Source organism: Cynara cardunculus (assembly GCF_001531365.2).
Source record: "Cynara cardunculus var. scolymus isolate 2C chromosome LG 9, CcrdV1, whole genome shotgun sequence".
NCBI classification, from domain to species: Eukaryota; Viridiplantae; Streptophyta; class Magnoliopsida; order Asterales; family Asteraceae; genus Cynara; species Cynara cardunculus.
Window position 1 is genome coordinate 7200820 of NC_037536.1, and position 11852 is coordinate 7212671.

Below are 11852 nucleotides of genomic sequence, written 5' to 3' on the forward strand. Positions count from 1 at the left end.
TTAGAACACAATATAAGACCCCATTAAAACTCGTTGTTACTTCCAATTAGTGATGGCCAATCCGGCCCGGTCTGGCTCGGGACCGCCCCCGGAGGACCGGGACCGGCTAAGGACGGGGCCGACCCAGGACCGGTAAGGACCGGTTATAGGACCGAAAACCTGGACCGATCGGGACCGGGACCGGAACTAGTTATGGCCCGGCCTGATTTTTTAATTAAAAATAGCCGTTTTTATAGCTGTTAGGTAGCCGTTTTTTAGATTTTTTTGCCTTCTAAACACTATAAGTGTCTTGGTTGAGGGATTTACATACCAAGTTCTTAATTCGCAAAAAACGCAAAAAAACATTCACAATTTTTATAAGACGATGTAATTTTAATTATAATAAATCGTATTTTTTAAGTTTTTTTGAATGATCAAATTACAAATTTTATAATGTATTAAAATATATTATAATTTTTTTTATTGACTAGTATCGGCGGCCCGTAACCCGTTACAATAAAGCTTAATCGGGCTCACTTTTTTCAACCGGGACCGGTTATGGCCGGTTCGATCCAACCCAAGATCGATAAGGACCGGTTCGATCCGGCCGGGGACCGGTTTTTGATGATCACTACTTTCAATTATTACACTTAAATGACCTGGTGAGTGGTGATACTAAAATCACCATCACTAAACCGCTAAAAATGGTTCAGTTTGGTTTGATTTAACCGGCTTTTACGGTCATCGATGTTTTTGAAGGCTCCAAGTTGAAATAAGTTTGGATGTTAAAAGATCTAACATTATAATGTCTTTTTTTTGTCTTGTGGTTGGAGGTTATCGACTTTTGTGTCTATCTACAGAGCACCTTTATATATACTGACCAACATCAGCTGAGAGAGAAAGAGAGAGAGAGAGAGGTATGGCGGAGGTGGACAAAGACGGAGGATCAGCGGCAGCAGCAGGTGGCGGTGGAAAAGCACCGACGGTGAAATCGATCTTCGTTTATCCGATCAAATCATGCAGGGGCATTTCTGTTTCACAAGCACTCCTTTGTTCTACCGGTAATCAATTATTAAACGCCCTTCTTCCTCCATTTCTCTACCTACCATTTCTGATATTTGCGGCCAAAAATCAGATTCAAATCTCCAAATTCGATCAATGAAAAGAAAGAATTATGTTTAACCTACTTTTTAGATTCAGTAATAATAAGGTACAGCTCTCGATGCAAATCGTACAACTCTTTACAGCGTTATTGCTGGAATTTGTCCTGATTTTGGATGTATAATCTGGTGGTACTTTCTGCATCGAAACTTGCACCTCTGATGAAGCAATAACATATTAAAATTGTAATAAATTTACGTGATTTCTTCCTGTTTTGATTGGAATTTAAAAGATGGTTATTAAAATCATTGTACTTTTTAAGTTCATTATTTTGACCCAAAATCAGAAAAATGATAAATAATACAATTGATTTATTGATGTAAAAAATGTCTGATCGTTCTAATAGACGGTTTTTTACAAGACTTAATTGATAAAACCAAACAATAAAGTATTATATCTAAATGTGTTATGATAGGTTTTTAAAATTGTTTTAGGCCTTATGACAAGTTTTTTTAAGACTTAAAAAAACCTGTCCTATTAGCTATTTTATAGCATATTATTTGAAAAAATATCATATTAAAACAAATGTTTCATAAAAATTTGTCAAGACGCACCGAAAACTCATTACAACACTTAAAAAAAAAGATGTTTTATTGTTTGGTCTAATAAACTTAACTCTTAAAATTTTACACCCTCAACCACAAGGGTGGTGCCTGATTGGTTTGAGCTTGACTTCAAAGGTCAAAAGTACCTGGAGGTCCTAAATTCAAATCCAAGAAGGAATAAAAATCCCCTTGTGGCCACAGAGGTTTAAATGCGGTGACTCCAGACTATCTGCAAAGCAAGTGGTCGTCATAGAATTAGTCGGCTCGCATAACGAGTTGGATATTCAGGTTAATAATTTTTTTTACACCATCCTCTATTACATGAATGCAAAGCTAGTTAAAAATAATGCAGATTCGTAAATTAATAAATAAACTCGTTATATTATAATTATTTAATTAATTTATTTTTGGTACAGGGTTTGTGTGGGATCGCCAGTGGGTGGTTGTGAACTCGAAAGGCAGAGGGTGCACCCAAAGAGTTGAACCAAAGCTTGCTCTGATTCAAGTTGAGCTACCCATCGAGGCTTTTTCTCAGGGTTGGGTGCCCAAAAACACTTCTTACTTGGGTATACATTTTCTTCCTTAAACAAACCGGCAATAAACTGTACTTCGTGGCGTATTCTTTTTAATAGAAAGTGCGTGTAGATGTGTTCACTACTTTAGCCTGTTGGTGGATATCTTTGCAGAATGTAGAGTTGCTGACGGGACGACCCACTAAACGTGGTCCTTCCAGCCCGCTAGCAAATCGGGCTTGGACAACCATTTGTGAAAAAACGTGCTCAGACTGGCCCGTTAAGATTAGAGGGGTGACACGAGTGATAGAGTAGAAAACATTATTTCAAACAGCCTGTTTATATTCTTTTCAGAAAAATATAATTAATTAAGTTTTATAATTGATACTTTTTTTAATAAGATTTAGGGGGTGTTTACCAAACACTTACCCAATAAGCATCTAGCGGTAAAATACAACACTATCATTTACTTACCGGGTAAGATTTTAGTCAACAAAAAACGGCTTTCTATGCAACAATTACCCGGTGGTAAGAGTCATTGCCCTCACTTACCAGGTTAGACTCTAGGTCCTTGCCTCGTTTTTTACCTGGTAAGATTCATGGTCCTTTTCATGATCATCCGATGAGGTAATGTAACTTGGTAAGCGCTTACCCAAGTAAGCATTTGGTAAACGGGCAAACGGCCCCTTAGTAGAAGCCTATACATTGTATCTATTTCCCTAATTAATACTTGTACTAACAAATTTTTTATGAAACTTTACTTTTTTTTTAGCTATCCTAAGAATATGCATATAACAAGTTTTATTTTAAGTTGGAAAGAAAATGGTGTATTTTGAATGATTTTACATAGCTCATAATTTTACGTGGGTTATGTTTTTTTTTGTCTTTAAAGGTAAAAGACGTTTTTGGCCCGTAAGGCTATGGTCAAGCTTGAACTGTTTATTGTTTATAGGGCGAGTATGGACGACTTACCAAGCCTATAAAAAGGTTTGGTTTTGCTATATTAATCCCGACCCTCGTTGGCCCAAACTCACAAATGATAACCTTAGCAGAATGAGTGGAAGGGTTGGTGTTTGACTCTTGCTAGACATCGCCCACCTGCCCCCGAGACACGCGATTTTTACCTCCCCCATAAAGCCGTGAGACAAATGTTTTCATAACTTTTGTAGTATAGCGGCCGAAGCTTATTGCACCTTATAACATCCGAACAAATGTTTTATTTCTGCGGGTTGTGGTCATACTACCATATATTCGGACTCGTTTTTGACCATCAGTCCTAATTTTTAGCAAACATTGAAAATGTCTTCTTCAAGGCCAAATGTATCAAGAAATATCAGTTTTAAATTGGTGTTGAACACACTTGATCTTGTTGCGGCAGTGGTACGTGCTCCTGGGATGGCTGAGCTCATGGTCCCATTGACTAAACCATCCTTACAGTCTGATGGGGTCTCGGTCTGGGAGTGGTCAGGCACGGCCTTGGATGAGGGAGACAAAGCTGCGAAATGGTTCACTGATTTTCTTGGAAAACCTAGCCGCTTAGTCCGCTTTAACGAAGGTACAATTGATCACATTTCTACGATATGTTCTTCAAATATATATATATATATATATAGTGGACGTTTCAAATGCAAACCATCACATATGTACAACCAATGCAACCCAATAAATTGAGATATTTATGAAAATGATGAGAGTTCATTTATTATGATTTGAATATTGATGGAAGATGACTATGACTTATTAATTATGATCGATACTTTATATTAGAAAACAATCAAAACTTTTATGAAATCATTTATTCATCAATTTAAATGGACAGTTAAGATTAAGTTGTATTGGTTGTACAAATGTAAAGGGTTGTATAATAACTCACATCTCTCTCTCTCTCTATATATATATATAATGTACAAACATACAATACGAGAAAGATTAATTTGTTCTATTTTCTCCATATATAGATTCAGAGACTAGACCCGTTGACCCTCTCTATGCTCCTGGATTTAATGTGAAATTTACAGATGCTTTTCCAGTCCATTTAATCTCCCAGGTTAGCCATAAAGCATATTTTTAGAGTAAATTTTTTTCCTTTGAATTTGTTGAAAGTTATAGTTTGTGCATATATATGCCACCCCGAAATTATCTGTGTTATAGATCGGAAAAGACCTATTACTAAGAAAAAATGGGTCATGCCGAAAGGAACGCTGGCCGTATATCTATACTATATTCTAAAGCATTTAAATTTGACAAAAACTCTTAAAAACCACTTTTTATGCGTAAAGTACTGTTTATTAATGCATATTACATAAAACTCAAGATTGCAAGTAGATTATGCGTAAGTACAATCTATTAAAGCTCCATATCTGAATTCGTGTAACTAACTGCAGATAGACATAATCAAATACAGGATAAACATCTCATTTTAAATATAAAAAATCTAAAATATAATTAGGATAATCATTGAGTTCTAATAGAATACTTAATTATTATCTTTATAAAATGTTATATTATTAAACCAAAAATAAATTATTTCGTTATTAAACTTAAATTAATTTATAATTAAAAAAAAATTTAAAAAATTTACATAAAAAATGAGAACTTTTAAATAGTTGATTTGATATTAACATTGATATATTTTTTTTCAAATTTTTATGATATCTTCAAATTTATATTTTCTTCAAAAATAAAATCATTAATGCTTTCTTAAAAACACAGAAAATCGTATTATAACATCGACAGGGACAAATAATAAAATAGAACATTARAATCGAGATGTGTTTCGCTGCATTGTACGAGTACTCTTCTAGTATTTTTTTTAGAGACAGAAGTATTAATCATATCGAGCATTTCAAACTGAACAGTTTCCAAGATTAAATTTGCTGGTTACCACGTGTGTTTGGTCGTAAACTTGATTGATTTATCTTATGAATTCTGCAGGCTTCCTTAGATGCTGTGAATGAACAACTAAAGGAACCTGTCAACATAAACCGGTTTAGGCCCAAGTATGTCTTTTAGTTTACACTTATCGGCATGCATTACAACAAAAGCGGATTTATTGGATGCCAAATATGTCGAAATGTCAATAGACTGTTTTATAGAATTTAAGTTTATAGAACCAAACACTTGTGCGTTCCATATAAAAGTGTTGCGATAATTTGATAGGACGCTTTGGGGCATCCTAACAAGTGTTTAGGACAACTTTGAAATGAGATGTCGCTTTTTTATATGACAATATTTGAAAAAGTATTGTATAAAAACAAGGGCCTATATGTAAGAAAATGTGTTCTATAAAAACAAGCGTCATGTAAAAAAGTTAGTAAGACACTTTATTTCAAATTAATGTGTCTTAAAAAACTTGTAATGCCCCCAAGAATGTCAGATCAACTTACCGTGACGTATAATTGTTTCATCATATAAACTTAAAATCCTATAAGTAATCTAGTAGGATATTTAGACTTATTTGACGTCCTATAAAATTGATTTTATTTTAGTATGGGGATCCAAACTAGTGTTGATAATTGCACTTTACAAGTTACAACCACTCTACACACTTCTTGCCTTTTATGCAACGAATTTCTCATGGTCGTGGAACTTTTGGACTTGTGCAGCATTTTTGTCGATGGTTGTGAACCATTTGCCGAGGATCTATGGAAACAGATCAAAATTAACGAGTTGACTTTTCAAGGCGTCATGCTTTGCCCCCGTTGTAAGGTATTGCAATATGTTTACCTCAAATGTGTAGTTGAAATGAAACATTTATCACATGTACAATTAGAGTTTGTCTAATTTCTATCTTAAAAATTTGAACTTATGCACTTCTCGAACTCAAAATACTTAATTGGATCAATTAGGCGAGATATTATAAACGAGAATCTTTCTCAGGTACCCACAATCAATCAAGAGGATGCGATGCAAGGGAGTGAACCAACTGAAACCATGATGAAGTTTCGATCAGCCAAAGCCTTGGAAGTGAATGCTACAAAAACAAAATACAAGGGACGGGTGAGTGCCAAAACTTGAGAAAATAATAATGGGTGGAGTAGCGTACATACTCTAATTTGCATTTTGACATAATCGAGTCACTAGTATCAACGTGTTCCCTCACTTTGTCCTTGCGACTTTGGCTACCGGTAAGGAGATGGGTTTCCTTGCAGAATAAGCTCTACCTGGGACATGTGATTTAACTCCCCCATTATGGCTGTGCGACACGTACTATTAGGGCTCTTTAGAGGGTGGTGTCACCATGTTCTCTCATATTACTACAACAAAACGGGTGGTCTTTTAGTACACTCAACCGTCATTGGGAGTTCTAATAAAGTACTATGTTAATAGGACCAATAATTGGGTGTCATATCTGTAGGCATTATAATAAGTTGTTCTGACAAAATTAAACGCACTAATAAATTTTATCAATAAAGTTGAACAGCCTAATAGGACACCAAAAATAAATGATCCTATTAATATTTTTATGATGCTCGAAAAGTACCTGTTATAGCACTTTCATATATAGGACATTTTCCAAAAATGTCATATAGAAAAAGCTAATCGGATGATTTTACTTTTTGTGTCTTATTAGATTGTCCATCTTCATGGATAGAACTTGTTAGGTTACATAACTTTGTTTTGATGACTTATTGTAACGCCTTTATATAGTTTTTACTTTTTATAAATTCAAAGTCCCATTAAGCATTCTAGTAGCCATTAGGACGCAGGTATGCCCTAAAAGACGAGTTTTTTTTAGTAGTGCATGTAGCGGCGCACGAGGTCTACATGTGAGGATATCAAGGTCCAAATAGGTGTGAGGCATGGTGTGGTGGTGAGGTCAAACCTTAGATTTAGGAGCCATGGCGATGCCATGGTGTTTTTCAAGGCATGACTTACTGCGCGCGGCAAATATTTACATCATATAAATTACTATAAACATATATTTTCTACTATTATTCCATGCGTCAATGATATTAAAATAATTTAAATTAGGTTATACGTTAGAAGTAACAAATAGAACACTAAAAAAAATAAGAAAAACCAAATATTGCGTTACAAAAATTGTGCATTAGGTTATGGCATGCCATAGGCTTAGCATGATGTGACACACATGGCGATGTCACCATGTGTGTATATATGTAAGCACATTATATACAATGCAATCACATAGATGACATGTTCTCAATAAAAACCAAAGTAAACCACAAACGCTTAGTAAGTTCCACCCAGAACCAGAAGTAGGTTCTGCGACGTGTGATGTATATATAACTGACTTTTATTCCAAAAAAGTAGATGACATGTTCTCCACGTGGGATCAATATGTAGTGTTACGATATGAAGCCGTGGGGCTAATTGGTAGCATTTATGACTCACTATTCATATGTCGAATGAATTTTGTAGGTTTACCTTGGACAAATGCTCGTGTGTGAGGATAAAGATAGCAGTTGGAGGAAGGTTATCAATGTTGGAGACATTATTCATGTTGAAAAGATACTCCCGTCATATGCAGATGTTGCCGTTTGATCCTTTAATAGCTATAAGTATGCTAATAATCAGTTTGTTGTCGACGCCATCAAACTTCGACATCATGACAACCCTTGTAATAAGGCCGTAGTCTCTAATTTCTTGTTGGATAATTGAGCTTTATTAAAAATGCAAAATTTGTGTTTGTGTTGATGTGAAGGGGTATTTTAGCCATTTCGTTTATGGTGAGGGGTATTTTAGTCATTTTAATTAATTAGTGCAATTTACAAAGGTTCCAATGTTTTTAAATTAAGGAGATGATATAGTGCTTTTGAGTAAGTTTATAGACCTAATGATTGGGTCTTATTCATGGACGACCCGTTGTCAGTATCGTTCAGTTAGGCAAATCGTCTTTTGGTAAAAATATTGGGAAGCAGTTTGACCGATACATAGGCACGGACCACCGCTTCATGATTCCGTCATAAAGGAAAAAAATATGTTTTTAAGAGATGCCACTGTATCATATTGTTGGATGCCACTACCCGTTCCTGACATTTATAGGTCCAAGTGAGATGTAAAAGAGGCCCTCATCATGTATGAAATAATCTTCAATATATTGTTTTTATTATTAAAAATAACATTGAATTAAAAAAATACTAATAATTCATATAAAAACATTTTTGTGGGCGTTCCTAAATGCAAAATCAAATACTTACTATTTTTAAATTAACATTATCTTCCATATTATTTTTACACAACATTATTTACATATATATATATATATATATATGTGTGTGTGTTTTAAAAGTTTTTCTTTCTTGTGTTTGTTTGTAGACTGTAGCATCAAATTAATGTTTACATGATAAGTATTGTGTTTGTAGTACGTATATGCTAAGTAGCTTGAAAGCTGCAGCTAAAAACTATGGTAAGCCAGAATAAATGGGGCAGCACTGGACCCATGGATGCCTGGGAAGACACCAATTTCTTCAAGAAGGAAGGAATGTGGTGGGTGGAACATTGTGTATGGTGACTTCTTCCTCTCAAATGCATGGCATTCTCAAATGTTAATTAGTAGATCAGTGAGAAAAGTATTCTCAAATCTACTTTTTGCATCAAGGATCTCAACCAATTTTATTGATTTCAATATGTAAAGCAAATAGTTAAGTTGTAACCACCTGTTTAAAACCCCTCAATATCCCATAGAGCTTCAAAGAGTCAGAGTGGATCTTTTTTGTTTTAAAATTAAAGTTGTAACCACCTTTTTGATCACATTCGTTGGATTAAATCTATCTAAAAGTTGATATTTGTTTTCAGGTTTCCATCATTTTTGCTGGTTCCATTTGAACCTCCCTATATTGTTCTTTTTATTACAATCAACTTTCTTGTTTTATAGGTGACATCTTGTTAGTCAATCGGCTTTCATCAACCTATTTGAACGGTCCAACGGTTTTTTTGAATACCCCTACTATTTGCTTAGCTACTCTCACACCCTCTACTAATTACTATGCAACAATTCCTATAAGCGGTCATATCTTCGATAGGCCTAAATTTGTAAAATTAATATTGCATATATTTTACAAATGTTCCTTCAATTAATATCGCAGTATGATTAAGGACATAGCAAGATAAAATTGAATTGCAAAACGCTTTAACCCTCAACCTTTTCTTAATTAGGACTTTAAGTTAGTATTGATTAATTAATTTTTAATGTTTGTATATATAAAGAGTTTTTGTTATTGATTAATGACTTTTTTCATCCTTATGGTTTGTTGAAATTCTTTGTTTTCGTCCCTAGTCTTCTTTTTTCATTTCACACACGTAACGGCTTTTCCAAGCCTTGAAAATTTGCCTCCTGTTACAATGGTTGATCGAGTCAGCTCATCAGAAACACTCTTTTGTTTTGACAGGAGTAATGCAACGGCGTCAATGTCAAAGACGGAAATAAAAAACTGGCCAAAAACAGAAACTTTCAACAAAACCATATTGGCGAAAAACTTAATTTATTCTTGATTAATTGGTCATCAAGGGTTGAAATAATCGGTCTCAGATGAAACTTAACAACAATATTTATGAACTCTTAGTTAATAAACGAGCAAAAAATCATTGGCTATCAATTTTATTTTGTTGCGTTCTTAATCATATTTTTAGTTTAAACCTTATCAAACTCAATTTGTCTGATTTATTATGTATCGAAGTTAAAAATAAATAATTTCACACCGACAATTAAAATAACATTAATATCGAAAATCAAATTATAATATTTTATGAAGATTACGAATAATATTTTACAAATTTCGGATACAATGAACACTACTAGAATAAAGACTATTTCCGGCGGCCGGAATCCGTCGGAAACTTATCGGCGGATTTCCGCCGGTAAATTAAATTAATTGTTTTAAAAAGACTTAAACATTTTCTTAATTTAATCACGATTTTAAAAATAAACCGGCAAGAAATTTCCGGCGGGCCTGATCCGCCGGAAAATTGTAAAATACGCCGCTGTTTCCACCGAAAAATACACCGGCGCCACTTTTTCCGGCGGTAGTATCCGCCGGAAATTACAGTTTTTGGCGGATACTGCCGCGGGAAAAAGTGGCTTGTTTGGTAGTGGAATTGAGGAGTAACATCATGTATTTATAATGATTTTATGTGGATTTGTATTGGTTCTTTAGAGAAGACTTTAGCCGTGATGGTCGAAAATCAAGCTTCTAACTATTGCAGCTCCATCATAAACCACAAAATTTAACATCTTCGATCAAGCTTCTAACTGTTTTCCTTGCGGTATATATACAGTATATCACTATATATGTTTGTGTGTGTTTCAAGTTGCACATAGATAGAGTTGGGAAGAAGATCACTACCAAACAGGGGAACTTTTCCGGCGGCCATTAAATAATTAATTTTTTTAAAATTGGATAGCTATTATCGGCGGACTCCGGATCCGCTAGAAAATTTTGAAAATAAATATTAATTCTTAATTATTTTCCGGCTGATCTTAATTTTAAAAAAATAATTAAATATCCGTCGGAAATCCGCCGGTAAATTATTGTAATTAGATATAAATACAATTTTAAAATAATTAATTAAGAAGTCCGCCAGAAATATTACTAGAATAATATTTCCGGCGGTCAGTTGACTTTTTTGATGTCCACCGGTAATCTAGCGGAAATGGTCCGCTGGAAATATCTCCGAAAATACCCATTATTCTAGTAGTGGGTGAGTTCTTGTAGAGGGCTCTTGAAATGGTAACAAGTGTTGAGTAATATATGAGCTCTTTCTCGTGAAAATATGTGAGTTTTTTATTATGGACATTTATTTTAGAAAAGAGGGAGTATGTAATAATATATATATATATATATATATATATATAATTTTTAAAAGAAAATTAAGAAAATAGGATAGAAAAACTAAAATATCCTTATTTAACGAATCTTTATAACGGAGTTATTATTAGAGACCATATTCTAATCTTCAAAAGAAAATCCGAACCACAAACATGAGTTTTAACTTATTTATGGGGTGTTTGCGATTGCTTATTTGAAACAACTTATGCTTTTCTACAAAAAACGTTTATCCACTTATTATAAGTTAGAAGAGTTTAACTTCTTCAAAAACTCTTTATTACCGGTTTGACACTGGTATAAGCTGTTTATCCAAACACTCAAAAATGCTTATTACCGGTGTCACACCGAAATAAGTTAATAAGTTGTTTTTATAAGTCAATAAATGTTAGGTATGACTCCATGAGATTTCATTAACCCTCAAGCAACAAAATTGTAGTTTGCAGACAAAAAAAACTTAATGGATGACCACAAGGATAGCCTTTTTTCCAAAAAAATTCACCCATTTGAGTCTCGATGGCTGCCGCCATGCTTCAAATTTAGGTGAAGTTTTGGAATTCCATTTTTTGTTTTCCTTTTTCTTCATCCTCATTTTTGGTCCCATTTATAGCACCAAAGATTTATTTGGTTTTAGTTGGGTTTTAGTTATTAGATGTTTGTTTAGCGATTTGTTTGATTGCCTTGTGTGATTAAAGTTATCGATTTGGTTGATTTGCTTACGTGATCAAAGTTATCGATTAGAATTAATAATAAATCTTGGGTATTTTTGGGTCGGGTATAAAGTGGACTCAATAGTTGATAAACGTTGTGAAATTAAGGTACAGATTCCTATTATTTGTTCATTTGATTCGTTTACATATATTTACGAA

General features: G+C 34.0%; 1 protein-coding gene across 1 annotated transcript; it reads left to right on the forward strand.

Annotated features, from left to right (window-relative positions):
* The first annotated feature begins 863 nt into the window (after nucleotides 1-863).
* LOC112518056 (mitochondrial amidoxime reducing component 2-like) lies at nucleotides 864-7855 on the forward strand. The gene is made up of 8 exons (XM_025125604.1): nucleotides 864-1040; nucleotides 2102-2251; nucleotides 3576-3752; nucleotides 4156-4244; nucleotides 5132-5196; nucleotides 5803-5905; nucleotides 6077-6196; nucleotides 7580-7855. The coding sequence occupies exons 1-8, from the start codon at nucleotides 899-901 to the stop codon at nucleotides 7700-7702; spliced, it is 969 nt and encodes a 322-aa protein (XP_024981372.1). The 5' UTR covers nucleotides 864-898; the 3' UTR covers nucleotides 7703-7855.
* Nucleotides 7856-11852: the final 3997 nt, after the last annotated feature.